Raw genomic sequence first — 17,606 nt, forward strand, 5'->3', positions numbered from 1 at the left:
GATGGAGAATCAGGAGCTGCTGCCTTTGTATACTAAGTGAAAGTAATAAGAGTAAAACTGGGAACAGATCATCATGGCTCCCACTTCTGTAACTAACCTTATTTTTACCTTATTTAAAATCATAGATTTGGAAATCCTAGTTTCAAAGTAGCATGAATTATTGAGTATTTATGGAAACTGTCTCGTAACCATTTTAATCCTATTAAATCAGTTCTGTGAAGGACCAATAGTTAGCTAATGATGATGTTTTAAAAAATTGATGTAATCCATGTACTAAAAAATTCACCCTTTTAAAGTATACATTATTTTATTGAGATGTAATTGACATCATAAAATTCACCCACTTAAAATATCTATTTAGTGGCTTTTAATATATTCACCAAGATGCACACCTGTCACAATTTTCGAGTATTTTTATTATCCCTGAAAGAAACTTTACCTTCTTTAGCTGTCACCTTCCTAAATTCCTGATCGACTCCAGCCCAAAGAAACCACTTATCTGCTTTCTGTCTATAGATTTGCCTGTTCTGGCTATTTCATAAAAGTGGAATCATACTATATGTGTCCTTTGTGACTGGCTTCTTTTACTTCCCATAATGTTACTAAGTTTCACCCATGTTGTAACCTGTATCAGTATGTCATTTCTTTTTGTTTGTTGAATAATATTCCATTATCTGAATAGATCATACTTTTCCATTCATGAATGGGTGGACATTTAGGTTATCTACACTTTTTAGCAATTAGAAATACTGCTACAAATTTTTGTATAAACACATTTTCATTTCTGTTTGGTAAATATTTAAGAGTAGAATTGCTAGGTCATATCGGACACGACTGAAGCGACTTAGCAGCAGCAGCAGCAGCATGGTGACTCAATGTTTAAGTGTTTGAGGACTGATGAGCTGTTTTCCAAAGCTGCTACATCATGTTTCCATCAGTATTGAATAAGGATTCCCATTTCCCACATCCTTTGTCAACACTTGTTATTGTCTTTTTCATTCTATCCACTCTGGTGAGTGTGAAGTGGTATCTAATTGTGGGTTTGATTTGCGTTTCGCTAAGGGCTGATGATATTGAATATCTCTTCTTGTGTTTACTGACCAATTTGTATGTCTTTGGAGAAATCTGTGTTCAAATTATTTGACCTTTTAAAAATTGGATTGTCTTTTTATTACTGAGTTGTAGTATTTAAATATTCTAGATATAAGTCCCTTATTAGATGTATTAATCACAAAGTTTTTTTTCCATTTTAGGTTCTTTTCATTTTTTTAATGTATCTTTTGATGCACGAAGCTTTAAATTTTGATGTCTGCTTAATTTTTGTAGCTTTTGCTTTTGGATTTTTGTCTAAAAGATCATTGCTTAATCCAAAGTTACAAAGATTTATACCTATGTTTTCTTCTCAAGATTATAATCTTAGCTTTTACATTTATAAATTTGATCTATTTTTGAGTTAACTTTTGTATATGATGTGAGGTAGGAGTCCAGCTTCATTTTTCCCCATTTTTTTCCCTTCTTTTTAAAAATATTTATTTATTTATCTGGCTGTGCTATGTCTTGGTTGCAGCATGTGGGATCTAGTTCCATAACCAGGGACTGAACCTAGGCCGCCTGCATTGGGAGCATAGAGTCTTAGCCAGTGGACCACCAGGGAAATCTCTTTTCCCATTTTCAATAGTACCTTTATTGAGAATCAGTTGCCCATAAATGCTAGGGTTTATATTTGGACTCATAGTTGTATTCCCTTGAACTACATGTTTCTCCTTGTGTCAGCACCACACTGTCTTGATTAAAATAGCTTTGTGGTAAGCTTTAAAATTTTGAAGTATGACTCCTCCACTGTTTCCTTTTTTAGAATTAGTTTGGATATTCTGGGTCCCTTGAGTTCTCATATGAATGTTAAGATTAGCTTGTCAATTTCTGCAAAAATGGAAACTGGGTTTTTGATACGGATTATGTTGAATCTATCTGTGGAAAGTATTGCTATCTTTATATGTCTTCCACTAATAAATATGGTATATCTTTCCATTTACTTAGGTTCTTTTTCATTTCTTTCAACAATATTTTGTACTTTTCAGAGTATAAGTGTTGCACTACTTTTATTAAATTTATTCTGAAGTATTTTATTCTTTGGATGTGATTGTAAATGAGATTGTTTTCTTAATTTAATCTTCTCATTGTTCACTGCTAGTATATAGAAACACAGTAGATGAGTGTATTGATCTCATATCTTGCAACCTTCCTGTACTTGTTTATTAGTTCTAATAGTTTCTTTTTTGTGGATCCCTTACAAACAAAATTATGTCATCTTCAAATAGATTACTTCTTTCTCAATCTAGATGCGTTTTATTATTTTTCTAACCTAGTTACCTCAGTTGGAACCTCCAGTACAATACTGAATAGAAATGATGAGAGTGAACATCCTTGTTTTTTTCCTGATTTCAGGGGGAAATCTTTCAGTTTTTTATTAGTAAGTATGATGTTAGCTGTGGGTTTTTCATGGATGCCCTTTATCAGGTTAAGGAGTTTTCCTTCTATTCCTAGTTTTTTAAGTGTTTTTTTTAAATCATGAAACAGTACTGAAATTTTCAAATGCTTTCTCTGTATCTGCTGAGGTGACCATGTGACTTTTATCCTTTATTCTATTTATGTGGTATATAAAATTGATTTTCATACATTGAACCAGTATTGTGTTATTAGGTTAAATCCAGTTTGGTTAGAGAGTACAATCTTTGTTTTATATTGCTGAATTTAGTTTGCTAATATTTTGTTGAGGATTTTTGCATCTATAGTCACAAGGAATATCGTTCATGTCTTTGTCTGAATATGTTTGTCTGGTTTTGGTATAAAGGTAATATTGACCTCATAGACATCAGTTTGGAAATGTTACCTTCTCTTCTGTTTTTTGGAAGAGTTGCTGTTAATTCTTTAAATATTTGGTGAATTCACCAGTAAAGCCATTTGGTTCTGGACTTTTCTTTGTAGAAGAGGTTTTATTGCTAATTCAGTCTCTATTTATAAGTCTGTTCTGGTTTTCTGTTATCTTTTTTAGTCAGCTTTGATACTTTGTGTCTTTATAGCAATTTATTAATTTCATATATTTTTTATTGTATCACTTTATTTTTTTTTAATATCTGCAAGATTGGGAGTAATGCCACTCTCATTCCTGATTTAGTAATTTGAGTCTTCTCCCTTTTTTTTTCTTGGTCAGTCTGAAGAGTTTTCAATTTTGTTTATCTTTTCAAAGAAAAAGATTTGGTCTCCTTGATTTTTATTCTTCTATTCTCTCTTTCATTTTTGTCTGATTTTATTTTTATATTCTTTTCACTTGGTTTGAGTTTCATCTCTTTATAATTCCTTACAGTAGAAGCTTGAGTTATTGATTTGAGATCTTTTTTAATATAGGTATTTACAGCTATAAGTTTCATTATAAGTTCTACTTTAGCTGTATCCAATAACTTTTGGAGTGTGTTGTTTTTTTTTTCCCCCATTCACCTCAAAATATTTTTCTCTATTTTCCTGCTGACTTCATTCAGTGATGATGTTTTGAAGTATGTTACTTAATTTGGGTTACTGGATCCCAGAAAAGCTTTAAGAAATGTTAGAAGGTGTTCCTTCTGCACTATAAAATTACTTTAAAAATTAATGGCATGGATGGAAGTGTGCAGAAAAGGTGGTATTTCAGTTTTCTGTCTAAATTAAAAGACTTTTTCAAAGCTCCTAAATATTGCTGTTCTAAGTACCATAGTAATAAGTATTTTGATAATTCTGTTTCTATATTCAACTGCAAAGCTGTTTGTTATTCCTGTTTGCCTTTCAACCTTGTAAGACTTCTTCGTTTTTTTTCTTTGTTTCTGTACTACTTGTTTAAAACAATAAGGTTTACCCTGTTCTGAGGAAGCTGGAGCTCTTAAGAGACTTAAGATATACAGTTGTTGTATCCAGTTGTTGGAATCAGGGGATTTACAGAAAGAAGTAGCGTCTGAAATCGTAGGACTACTAATGCTGGAGGTGAGATGGAAAACAAAAACTTCTTTGGTTTTGGTTGGATTTGGAGCGGGGTTTGTAATTTTGTTGAGGGAGGGAAAACAAATCCACCCTAACTACCATTCTAAAACAAAATAGCCGATGAATGAGCCATAAACCACCTAGATGTTTATGTTTGGTTTCCGGTATCATGGACGTGTGTCTCTTTCAAGAACTGGAATATTTAAGAACATCAGGGAACTAATAGAAGATCCTGACCTTTTGAAATCCTTTACCAGAGCAGAATGATTCCCTGAATCACTTTTAGAACCAGTTTTGGGCTTCAATGCCAGTTCTGTCAACTCAGCAAAAGACAGTTTCTTAGAAAGAGGTACCAAATATCTAGATATCTGCTTAATGTTTTTTTAATCCCGTGAACTTTTAGGTTCACCGTTTTCCAGGACAGTTATTGGTTGAATTAGCCAATGAGTTTGTTGGTGCTATCAATGAAGGCAAGCTAACAAATGGAAAATCTTTGGAGCTGTTACCCATCATTCTCACTGCCCTTGGTACCAAAAAGGAAAATCTGACTTATGGAAAAGGTAGTTTTTCTTCCAGTCTTAGTAGCTTTTTCTCTCTTCACTTAATTGGATTTATTCTTCAGTGTATTTTGTATTTCTAGATGAACTAAGTGGGGAAGACTGTAAGAAGCAGTTGATTAACACCCTCTGTTCTGGCAGGTAAGTTCTTAATAATATGAAGAACTTTTCTCAGGACTACAAGTCACCAAAAAAAGGAATACCATTATTTTGGGAATTTATATCACTGAAGTTTTAGTCCATTTTTTTGTTTATGATTTACTACTCTAAAACCATTTAGTCCATGATCAGTTTTTGAGAGAGGTTATTTGCTGTATTCTTTGTTCTAACATTATACATATAGTCTCTACTTACTTAACTGTTCATCTTAACACAGCAGTTTAGCCCTATAGTATTATTCGGAGTCCCAGGGTCTTCAAGGCTAGAAAGTCATCTTGCCACTATCTTTTATTTTTTGGGGGGGAATGGGTGATATATAAGTGATATTTTTATCTTTAAACCTGATATTTGTATATTTAAATCTGAAATACTAGTGTCTACACTAAGGAAAAACTGCATTGTATAAGAAAGTCTTCATACATGAACATTTCAACACAGAAATTTGTGACTAACTTAGGGATACAATAATAGAGATATATAAGTTGTGGTATGTAAGTTATGAAAGAGCCACTCCATGTAATTTATACTCATTAGAAATGAAATATACAAAGACATATAGCAAAGATGAAAGATCTTCATGTGTATATGTATATAGTAAGAGATCCTTAATATGTATCTTTATATGTATATATACCTATATATAGTCTGAAATGAATAGAATACTAAGTTACATAATACTGTGATTATACTTCAGTATATTGAAAGGAACTAGATTATCTAAACCAGAGATAACTGCTTTCATGGTTCATAAGGTCTCTTACAGAAATGATTTTAAGCATGTATCAGCTCATGTATGTTTGTCCATTTATTAGTTCTTAATTACACAAAAGTTTATTTATTCCACATTGTAATATACCTTGCATTTTTCATTTAACACATATGTTCATGTCAGCATATACTACCTTATTACATCATTCTTTTTAATAGTTCCACAGTATTCTAATATTTGGCTAATCTCTAATTGTTAGATTGTTTAGTTTTTGCCAATAAATAATATTGGCTATTTGGTTTTTTGCTATTATAAAAGATGTTGCTGTTAACATTCTTTTATGTCTGGGTGACCTTTTATAAGCATGTACATGGGATATATTCCTAATAGTAAGCTGGGTGGCTCTTTGGTTATGTGCATGTTTAAAGTCGATAAGTAGTATTGCCAACTTGTCTTCCCAGAAGGGTTATATCAGTGTATGTTCCCCGAAATAGTATGTGAAGTGTTTGTTTACCAAAATCTCACTAGCATTGAATGTCATCAAGCCAGTCTGGTAGGTTAAAAGTGGTTATTTCATTGTTTTAAATGTCATTTCTTTGATCTTGTTTCCCAGTGGCAGCAAATCAAACTTGAAAGGGCCCTGATTCTTTTCTTCCTTGCTAATTTTACAAAGTAACATGTAAATAAGTTAAAACAACACATACTTTTCTTTTTCATTTTTAATCAGATGGGATCATCAGTATGTAATCCAACTCACCTCTATGTTCAAGTAAGTATCATCATTCCCTTTTCTTTTTAATCCTGCTGTGAGAACTTACCTGCTAGAAGTTGAAATGTAGTAAGCTCAAAAACCACTATTCCTCAGTAAGAGTATTGGTACCTCTGTTTTCTGTTACAAGATTTTCCCCCACCCTTTTTTACTTTAACTTCTTATTTGAAGTATAACTTTATAATGTTTTTTTCCAAGATAATTTTGCTGAGGTAAGGTTATTGGTTTCCTTTAAGGTTCTCTATTAGAGAAAAACCAAAAGAGGCAATTAACAATCTTGTGATATCTCCCAAATTAGTCTCTAACCTTTAGAATCTTTGATCCACAGGGCTGTCCCTCTGACTGCAGAAGAGGTGGAATTTGTGGTGGAAAAAGTGTTGAAAGTGTTCTCCAAATTGAATCTTCAAGAAATACCACCCTTGGTCTATCAGCTTCTGGTTCTCTCCTCAAAGGTATAAATAAAATATTTTTTTAAACTCTGGTGTAATGACCAATTGGTACCGTTCAGCTTTTTCAAACTCTTTATTTTATGTACTAGGACATAGAAGCTTTCATTTCACATATGATGATTTGGTCTACTAAAAATGTCATGGTCCTCAGCCAGAGTGAATGTGCACTATCTCTGGTCTCGTGTGTGTGGTAGGAAGAGGGATGAAGAGCTCTGAAAGGGTGGATTATAGGCCCCTTAGAGTCTGATATTAAGATGTATTTCAAACTCAGTTTCAAAAAGTGTTTTTATGAAAGTATTCTATAAATTCTTAGTGTGAGTCTAGCTTATAATTTATTTAAATTCATACTTGAAAATTCTTTAAGCTGAAAAGTACTTTAACTTGCCCTTATTTATTTTGTTTTATTCTTTTTCAGGGAAGCCGGAAGAGGGTCTTGGCAGGAATCATAGCTTTCTTCAACAAGCTAGATCAGCAACACAGTGAGGAACAAAGTGGTGATGAGTGAGTCAAAGAGTATAGAAATAAAATCATTTTTCCAAATTCATCATCTCATTGTCTAACTCTTCAGTCCCTACCTTCCCCTCAGTATAGAATTTCCCTAGTTCCCTTAGCTGCTCAGTAATAAAATTAAAAAATAGTGTAGTCTCCTCAACTCTTTTATTTTAATCTTTCCTGGAAAACAGCAATAATGACTCTGTAGTTACAAACTTCAAAGGCATTTATTAAGTGTTTATTCTGTGTCAGAAGCTATTGGACCTGGGCCAGTGATGAGCCAGTCAAAGTTCCTGCTCTCATGGAGAAATTTTAATGAGAAGAGAAAAGAAAAGAAATGACAAGAAAAGTATTAGAGTGGAAAGTGCTATGCATATATTTCAAGTGGATGACGTGACAGTGACAGTGTAGCTACGTCAGGTTGAGTGGTCAGGGAAACCTCTGAGAAGGTGGTATGTTAACTGAAGCCTGAAGGATAAGAGCCATAATATGTAGATCAAGGAGAAGAACATTCTTAGTGGAACAGTTAGTCCAAAGGCAGGACACAGCATGGTATGGCTGGAAAAGAGTTTTTGAAGCAAATATTTGTAGAATGCTTGCTATGTGCCAAGTACTGTTCTTAGCACTTTAAACTTCACAGCAACTCCATTTTGTCTCTATTTTATGCTTGGAGAAACCAAGGCACAGAGAAATTAAGGGATTTCCTGGGGTTATATAGCCATAAATTGCTGGATTTGCGATTTGAATGCAAGCAATTTGTCTGCAGAGTTTGTGCTTTTAATCCTATCTCAGTCTTCTAACCTGGAATAACTGTTATTTTACTTGAGCAGTTGATGAGAAGTTGTTCTTGTGTACTGAGTTAGGAAAGACTGACAGAATAGCAGCTTTAGAGGAGAATAAGCTCAGTTTTTACCATGTAAGTTTGAGATGTGTATTAGTATCTTATGTGAAGGTGCTGAGCAGGCAGTCTGGAGTTTCAGGGAGAGGTTGGGACCAGAGATACGGATTGGAAGGGACTGAAGCCTGCAGGCTCTTTAGGGTCACCTGGGCAAGTTGTGAAAAGAGAAAAGGAACCCAAGATTGAACTCTCAGAGGCATTCCACCACTTGAAGGATGAGCCAGCACAAATAATTTGAGGCCAGTGACAGTGCCCCAGGAGCTAAGAGAATATGTTTCCAGAAAGAAAGGGGTCAACTGTGTCAGATCTACTGAGGCTTTAATTAAGATGAGACTTGATTATTGATTTTGACAATGTAGAGGTCGTTTGTAGCCTTTGTAAGGATAATCAAATAGCATTGAAAGGGAGGTTAGGGAGGGCACAGAAGCCTAATTGAATTGGATTTAACTGGGGAGAGGTAAACAAGTGGAAATAATGACCATAGACAGTTCATTCAAGAAGTTTTATGAAAAGGAGCAGAGAATAAGACAGTAGATTTTGTACTTTCTGCCTGCCTCCAATGATCCTGTTAGTTCAGCCTGAGTTTTTCTATTCGTTCATGTGAGCAAATGCACCGTTTTCTCTTGGTCAAGCTATAGCTCAAACCTTTCTGTTGAATCTTTTAGGTACTTGGATCTTGTTACTGTACCACTGGATGAACTTCGTCACGTGGAAGGCACCATTATTCTACACATTGTGTTTGCCATCAAGTTGGATTTTGAGCTAGGCAGAGAACTACTGAGACACTTAAAGGTAGCAACCAGACTCTTAAGGTGATCCAGGATCTCTTCATGAAATAAGGACTTTTGAACTCAAGCTTCTTTTTATGCTGTTTAATGACAGGAAACCAATACATAGAAATACTATAGAATGACCCTGGGTCTAGAGGGTTTCTTTTTTAACTTTGAAAGTGGAAGATATATGATACCACTACATTCTTAAGCAAGTCTCATTTTAAAACCACACCTTAAGTGTTCTAGTGTTTTTTATTTGTTTTTTTAAAGATGAAGACTGTTCTGTAGGAAACTCAAAATTTAGCCTTAGCTCCATTATTATATGAACTTCACTCTTGACCTGTTTCCTTATTTGCAAATTGGGGAAATTGTCTCTTAGTAAATCATGGAGTTCTCATAGTAAATCATGGAGTTTTGTGAAGCTAAGTCATTTTTAAATATTTGTAAAGTAGTAAGATAAAAACTAGAAATATTTTGAACTTTTTAAGTATTTTGCTACATTTACCTTATCTCACCTCTCTCAAGTATATTTTTTCTGAACTATTCAAAAGAAGAAATGTTGACACTTCAGTGCCTGAATATGTCCACATGTGTTTTGTAATAATAAGGATTAATACCTTTTTATTGAATTTTTTAAGAATCCTGCCCAGTTTTCTTGTGTCTCACATTGTCAGATTTGTCTTATTGTCTTCCCGTGATTAGATTCAAGTTAAACATTTCTGGTGAGAATATGTCACAAGTGCTGTGCTGTTGTATTTTTTCTCTTGTTGGAGTCAGCGAACTTTCTCTGAAGGACCAGATAAACTATTTCAGGCTTTGCAGATGATATGGTCTCTGTCGCCGTCATACTACTCTTGTAGCAAGAAGACAGCTGGAGACAACACATGAATGAATAGTGTGGCTGTGGGCCAGTGAAACTATATGGGCACTGAGTTTTAATTTTATTTAATTTTCATGTGTTATGGAATACTGTTACTCCCTTGACTTTTTTCCCCTCAACAATTAAAAATGTGAAATGCAGTCTTAGCTTATGGGCTGTATAAAAATAGGTGGTGAGCTAGATTTGTCCCAGAGGCTTTATTTTGCTATCACTATTCTATTGCATCACGTCAAAAGGCTCATAGTATCAGGCAGTCTTAGCCAAATCATTTGATTAAGACAAGGACCAGCAGTTTTCTTCACTTGCAAAGATATATGTTTCCCTTTGTAATTAGAAAGTAATCCATGGGGTCATAATTTGAAACATGTGAAAATCCTTTCCTCAGCAACCTTTGACATGTGGATTTTGGTTTCCTATCTATTAATGATTCTTGTCCTAAATCAGTAATTATACTGGGAGTTGCAAAATAGTAGAATTAAAAGCAGAAGTTTTTATTGGTCATTCCTTCTAGTTGGTTTTCTGTGAAAAAAGCCCCACACCTCCCATTTTTTTGAATATTGTTATGCAACCATGAACCTTTTAAAATTCCATGTACTCATAAACAGTACCCAAAATGATCCGTATTTGGCCATTTGGATCCCTGAGGTTGGCTTATGTGTCCTTCTGACATGACCCCGTTAGTCTTTGAGCACTTCCATGGCATAAGCTATCCAAGACACACCTGTACTTTCCTTATCGCATCTGATTTCTCCAAGAAGCCTCAGGTCCCTTTTGTAGAAGATATTTAAAGACAAATGTGAAAAGTAACCTTTAAAGCTCCTTTATCTTCTCTGTGTCTATTTTTTTTTTTTATTTAGGTTGCTAGTAACTGTTCTTTTCAAAGAACCAGCTTTGTATTTACTGTTTTGTTTGTTGGTTTTCTGTTTTATTCATCTTTGATTTCTTTTTTTCTTTTGTTGTCTACAGTTTCTTTTAGGGCTCAAAAACCTATTTTTTAACTTTATTGAGTTACAATTTATGTAATGTAGAATACACTGATTTTAAAGTATAATTCAGTGATTTTTCATAAGTTTACCCAATTGTGCAACAACCATCATCATAATTCAATTTTGGAACATTTTCATCACCTTGTAAGATCCTTCATGCCTGTTTCTATAGATTTACCTTTCCCGGACATTTCATATAAATAAAATCATTTAATATATAATCTTTTGTGTATAGCTTCTTTCATTAAGCATAATTTTTCAAGGTTTTTATCCATGTTGTAGCATTTATCAGTATTTCATTCTTTTTTGTTGTTGAATAGTCTTCCACTATGTGTGTGTGTGTGTGTCCATTGATTAGATGTCCACCAGTTGATGACATTCCAGTTGTTTTTACTTTTTGGCTATTATGAATAATGCTGCTGTGAACATCCAAATGCACGTCTTTGTGTCGGGATATATGTTTTCATTTCTCTTGATAGATACCTACCAGTAGAATTTCTGGATTTTGTAATACATTTATGTTTATATTTTAAAGAAACTACCAAATTGTCCTCCAAAGTGGCTACAACATTTTACATAGCCACCAGCACTGTATGAGGACTCCTTTTTTCCCCACATCATGGCCAACATTTGTTACTGTTTTTTTTAATACCTATTCTAATAGCTATAAAATGGCTTATTGGCCATTCTGATATCTTTGGTATTGCAGAGTCAGACATGACCTAGCAGGTGAACAGCAACAGCAGCGATATCTTTGATGAAATGTCTGTTCAAATCTTTTACCCATCTTTTGATTGCATGACTTACATAGTTTTAAGATTTCTTTGCATATTATGGGTACAAGTCCTTTATCGTGTATGTAATTAGCAAATATTTTTTTCAGTCTGTGGCTTGTTTCTTAATGGTGTTTCCTTTGAAGCACCAGAGTTTTGATTTTTAATGAGGCCCAGTTTATCAGTTTTTTACTTAACATAAATTATATTTTTGGCATTGTATCTGAGAAATCTTTAACCCAAAGTCTTGAAGATTTTCTGCTGTGTTTTCTTTTAAAAGTTTTTATAGGCTTTTTTTGGGTGGGTCATACTGTGTTATGTGGGATCTGAGTTCCCCAACCAGGAATTGAACCTGCACTCCCTGAGTTGGAAACACAGAGTTAACTGCTGGACTGCCAGGGAAGTCCCAGAAGTTTTATAGTTTTAGCTCTTAGGTTTAGGTTTCTGATCCACTTAAGGACCTGTTTTTAAGTAGGATATGTTATATTTTTCAGATGTAAGTTATGACTTCTTTTTGGTTTATCTGTTCTAGGCAGCGCAGCAAGGAGATTTCAGCAGTGTTATATGTCCTTTCAGCATCGCCCTCTTGCTCTCTGTAACAAGAGTACAAAGATTTGAGGAACAGGTATTTATGAGTGACTTTTGGTTTCCTTCTGTAGTTGATAAGGAGTATAAGAGCCTGTTTATTCTTTCCTAAACAATTTCACTCCCATCCTGCCAGCAGCAAATTACCCTGTAAGAATGTAGGCCCACACTCTTCTCTGGGAGCTGCTTGAAGACTTCTTCAGATACTTGATTTATACTTCTGTTTCCGACTGTGTGGCAAGCCAGGGGCTGAGATGGGAATAGCAGTGGGAATATCACACAGTCCAGGTAGCAAGAATGGCAAGTTTAGCTGGCTATTCATAGCAGTCATATTATGTTGTAGCTTTCTAAGAAATAGTCCTTGACCAAGTTGAAATTAATGAGAATAGGTTATTTGCAAGAATGAAACTATAAAATCCTTTACCCTTTTTTCTCATATGTGTTTCCCTGGGTGTGGGTAGTATTTATTTTTAGCCATTTTTCTCTCAAGACAGGCATGTCTTCAGCTCCTTTAAGTTCTCACTGAAGGTCATAATTTTTGCATCATGCTCATCTGTTGAAACAGTTGTAGGGATATGAGTGTGTGGCAGCAAGTAGGAACAGTTACAGGGTTAAGATTCTCTGGTATGGGCTATACATTTTTTGCTTCATTTTCCTATTTCTTTCATTATGTTAGGTGTTTGACTTTTTAAAGTCTTCAGTTATAAAAAGCTTTAAGGATGTTCAGCTTCTCGAAGGCGCAAAATATATGCAGAGTCTATTTCCTCATGGATGTTGTATTTCAACCATGATCTTGGAAGTGGTAAATAATAGGTAAGTTTATGAACCAAAAGATTTGTAAGCTCTTTAGTGTTAGAAAATGCAGTGTGGTACCATACTTATGGCCCATCAGAGAAAACTGTTGACTTTACATATCAAGGTTTAAATCCCTTAAAATTGATCAAGCAGACTTCCCTGTATCAGAAGATTCTTAAATCCCAAGGCCTGATTTCTTGGCCACCTTGTTAGCAAGAACACAAAACTGAAGTAGGTACCTTTGCTTCTTTCATGTTATTACTACTCTGTTGGTCTAAGTCTTCATTGGCTTTTTAGGTAAGTAAAAAACAGTTTTGTTTACTGTAACTGTTGGAGTTTGGGACTGATGGATGGAATTGAATTAGTAGTTTTAGACAACTGATTAGCAGTTTTAGGCAAATTTATCTTTGACCAAATAGAAAAAAAAAAAAACTGATTACTATCCTGGTTGTTATTTTCATGGTTAATGTTGTATTTCAGAATATACCTCAGCCATTATAAAAATCTTTACTGAGTAATGCTTTTTTTGTGGTTTTGGTTTGCTGTATTTAGCTCTGTTGACAATTTTTGTGTTTACCTGCAGGTAACTTGGAGGTGCAAAACATTAATGTACTAGGAAAAAAATCACCTATGAACCAATACAACTTAAAGGTTATACTTACTCCCCTGTGTACCAATCACATATGAACTCTTTCACATTACAGATAAGACATTTTGTAGCAAAACAGATTGTAACTGCCTCTTCTCTCCAAAATGAGAACTTTAGTGCATAGCACAATTTCTCCACTTCCTTCTTGTTCAACATTATTACTAACAAGCAATAATTACTTAGACTTCACTGTTTTATTGGTTTCTTTGTTTATGTTTATCTTTTGAATCTCATACTTTGGCTCATCTGATTTCTGCTTGGTGTTTGGTGTGCCCTTCCACTATAAGGATTCATGTATTTCCTCTTGAAATGTTTTTCTTCTTTTATTTTTTTTGAGTACTCTCTCCCTTTTCTGTTGGAATACATTGATCTATATACTATGTCTCAATTTTTCTTTCATACTTTCTGTATTTTTGTCTTTTTATGTCAAGTTCTACAAAAATTCCTGGGACTTCTCTTGTGGTCCAGTGGCTAAGACTCCATGCTCCCAATGCAGGAGCCCCGGGTTTGATTCCTAATCAGAGAACTAGATCCCGCATGCCACAGCTCACCCCTGGCACAGCCAAAATAAAAATTCCTTAGCTCACTCTTTAGTTACTTCTTCAGTTCTGCACATTTTATTCTTAGGCCATCTGTTGAGGTTTTCACTGTATCCATCATGTTTTTTATTTCTGAAATTTCCACTTGGTTGTTTTTTCATAACAGTTTATTTTTTTTGTTTCATGTGATAATATTCTCTCTTCTCTGAGAATATTAGACTTTTAAAATATTATATTTGTTCCATTAGTCTTTTCCCATAGGGGTTGGTTCTCTTTGTTGAGTTTGGTGCTTCTCTTTCCTGATAATATTATTTTCTTGCATTTGGTGATTGCTTATTTCCTTATTATTGTATTTGATGTTCCCCATTAGTTTGTCTGAGAGTGTTGTATTTATTTAACACACTCTACCTCAGTGATTTGAGGATAGCAGTAGGATATATCAGGGGCTAATCTTCTAGGTATGGTGTCTCCCTAATCCTCCAGCATGTTGTCATCCTCTCAGAGTGCTGCTCTGCCTCTCAGGCCCCAGATGCAGTGAGGTCTTGGAGAAAAAGGTGGAGAAGGCTGCTGTGTACCAAACTTCATTCAGGGGTATCCTAGCCAGTCACCACCAAAGTTGCCCCAGGGTTCCTTCCAGTTCCCAGCATACCTGCCCCTGGCATCTGCTTTTGGAGGCACCCTTTCAGTCTGCATAATGCTGTCTGTGATTTCCTCTTTCCTTCTATTACTTTCACTTTTTAAGGATTCCTCATAATTTCTAGACAGTCAGAGCACCTCTTATTTTTCCACGTTATCATGGATTGTATGCATGCACCACATATAGACATTCACATATGGTTATATCTATCTTTTCTGTCATTTGTAGGTATTCAGGTTGGGAAAAATGGAGCATGTGCTCATTTTATTGTCTTGATCCCACATCCCCAGAGTGTGACTGTTGTTAAAATCTGTCAGAATGTTACGAGAATCTATTCACAACTGTCTCCTTCATTCTTTAATGCTGCATTATAATTTGTTGCTGTTTAGCAGGTAGATGTAATGATATAAAGATTATTATAGACATGATTTCCACTATTGTGGATAACATTAAGTGGTATAAAATCACCAGGGTTTCTCTTGCTTTGCAAAGGTTGTTTGTAGTTTTATTTCATGCTTTTGAAATCCAATCATTCATCAGTCCAATTGCTACTATAAATGTGAATATGAAATAAATATGAATATAAATGTTCCTATTATAAATATTTACTGAGTGCCTTCTATATGCCAGAATTTGTGCAAGGCTCTATGAGCAAAAATATGACTACAGTGTGCTCATTGGCATGAGGGAAATAGTAGAAGCAGAAATTAACATGTGGTCATGAAATTTTGAATGGCAATCTCTAATGATCTGTGAAAAGTGAAAGAAAGTGAAGTTGCTCAGTCATGTCCGACTCTTTGCAACCCTATGGACTGTAGCCTACCAGGCTCCTCAGTCCATGAAATTTTCCAGGCAAGAATACTGGAGTGGGTCGCCATTTTCTTCTCCAGGGGATCTTCCCAACCCAGTGATCGACCCCTGATCTCCCACATTGCAGGCAGACGCTTTACCATCTGAGCCACCAGGGAAGCCTGTAATGATCTGTACACTGAAATATTCCAGTTTCTTCCATATGTTGCTTCATGTTCCACAGTTTCTGGATTTTCATGGTGATCTGTCGGTAGAGATTGCTTGCCTACCAATTCCCCATTACTGTTCCTCCAAAAATTCAGAATTTTGCCAGATTAAGGGTACATGAAAAGGAAAGATTCATGTGGAATATTGGTTATACTGGTCAAGTTTGGGAAATGTGTAACATGGCAAAGAATGTAGAGGTAAGGTATTTTATTAAGTTTTTCTTTTTAACTAAACTTTGTTTTCCTGCAGTATTCATAGTTGGGATCATGTTACTCAGGGCTTGGTAGAATTTGGCTTCATTTTAATGGATTCCTATGGGCCAAAGAAGATTCTTGATGGAAAAACTGCTGAAACCAGCTCAGGTCTTTCTAGAATACCAAACCAGCATGCTTGTAAACTGGGAGCTAATATCCTGTTGGAAACTTTCAAGGTGAGACTCTAGTTTAGCAACCATTCCCTCATTTTGTTGTATTATATTATAAATAGGGCATTCACCTGGGAGTTTGGGGGACTGGGCAGGTTGAGTATGTAGCAGTTTCCCAGAACAGAAACTGGGATAATAGTTGAAACATTAATAGATGCAATTTGATGAAATACTTTCTCACTCTTTATCTAGAGTTTTTCATCTATTCTAATTTCTGTTCTTTCTGACCATTTCTTAGAAGTTTGAATATAAGTTAGCTTCCTTATTATTTCCTCTTCTTCCTCTAGCGGTAAATCATTTCTGAATTTATTTTATTCCCTTATACAAAAAAGAATCTTTTAGGTCGCTGTAGAACATCAAACTTGAAGAATCATGCCTATTGGTTTATTATTTTTGAAGAACCCCAAATGGGAAATTTATATTCTTTTAATTCACTACCATATTATGACTGTTAATCTAAGTAAGATCATATCTGAGGCTAAACAAATTTGCTTTGCTATTGATTTCTCTAAGTCATCTTGACATCCATTCTTCAGTGTATCTATACACCAAAAGTATCTGCTGACAGTGTTATTTGGAGGTCAGTTTAAATGTAAATCTGATGTTCTGATCCAGAAGTGTAGTGAATACCATATAATAGTCCTTGAGGGTTGTGTGTTAGATACACATGACTCTTTAATCTGATTTAAAAACATTCTTAGAATAAGAGACTTAATATTTTTTGTTTTTAAATTAATCTTTTTTAAAAATGAAGGTTTTACTTGGTTCACACAGTTGTTGGCTTTGTCAAGGTACCTGTAGAACATAGAATTTACTGATAATCAAATTATTAGTCCAGAGTCTGAAAGAAATCAGTCTCTACCGAAAGTAATCAAGGTCAGGTATGAAATTTAGCTAAAGTTCAAGTAAAATTTCAAAACAGGTCTTTTTAAGGCAACTACTCTGCTTCTAGAAACTGAGGACAGGGTTGGTGAAGATTTTCTAGATTTTCAGGTTTTTTTATGGGCTTTTAAATTTTAATATGAAAGTTGTGCATACTGTCAGAAATATGGACATTGGCATGTAGTAGATACCTAGGTAGAATTATTCCTGTTTGCTGCTGGACCTTACATGTAGCAGCACCTTCATGTGCTCTGTCTTTTAGGCTAGTAAAAGTTTGCCTGGTTAATGAATCATTTGCGTACAGGATGAGAGCTGAATTGAATGATTCTTTCCAGATGATTCACACTGTGTTTGTTTTTGAAATAAGCAGTCCAGTTTTACCCATATTCAAGCTATTGTTTATTCTGCCTAATAGGTATAACACAGTTGTAAGCTGAAGGTCACCAAGGAATATTTTATTGATTCTTCTGTTCCTTTTAGATCCATGAGATGATCAGACAAGAAATTCTGGAGCAGGTCCTCAACAGGGTTGTTACCAGAGCATCCTCCCCCATCAGTCATTTCTTAGGTATTGAACTTTGAAAGGGTGGAAAAAGTTGTCAGGAATATTTTTATTTAAATGTCA

At 34.7% G+C, this 17,606-nt stretch overlaps 1 protein-coding gene across 3 annotated transcripts in view; it reads left to right on the forward strand.

Moving 5' to 3' along the window:
- FANCI (FA complementation group I) overlaps positions 1 to 17,606 on the forward strand; it is a 61,272-nt gene that overhangs the window by 7,956 nt on the left and 35,710 nt on the right. For all 3 annotated transcript variants that reach the window (XM_065906947.1, XM_065906946.1, XM_065906949.1), the window contains exons 4-14: positions 3,881 to 4,011; positions 4,412 to 4,568; positions 4,649 to 4,706; positions 6,161 to 6,202; positions 6,531 to 6,654; positions 7,067 to 7,152; positions 8,707 to 8,833; positions 11,986 to 12,078; positions 12,715 to 12,851; positions 15,925 to 16,105; positions 17,462 to 17,549. In XM_065906947.1, coding sequence (XP_065763019.1) covers positions 3,881 to 4,011; positions 4,412 to 4,568; positions 4,649 to 4,706; positions 6,161 to 6,202; positions 6,531 to 6,654; positions 7,067 to 7,152; positions 8,707 to 8,833; positions 11,986 to 12,078; positions 12,715 to 12,851; positions 15,925 to 16,105; positions 17,462 to 17,549 — 1,224 coding nt within the window. The remainder of the gene's footprint in view (positions 1 to 3,880; positions 4,012 to 4,411; positions 4,569 to 4,648; positions 4,707 to 6,160; positions 6,203 to 6,530; positions 6,655 to 7,066; positions 7,153 to 8,706; positions 8,834 to 11,985; positions 12,079 to 12,714; positions 12,852 to 15,924; positions 16,106 to 17,461; positions 17,550 to 17,606) is intronic.

This window comes from Muntiacus reevesi, chromosome 15 (assembly GCF_963930625.1).
Source record: "Muntiacus reevesi chromosome 15, mMunRee1.1, whole genome shotgun sequence".
Classification (NCBI taxonomy): Eukaryota; Metazoa; Chordata; class Mammalia; order Artiodactyla; family Cervidae; genus Muntiacus; species Muntiacus reevesi.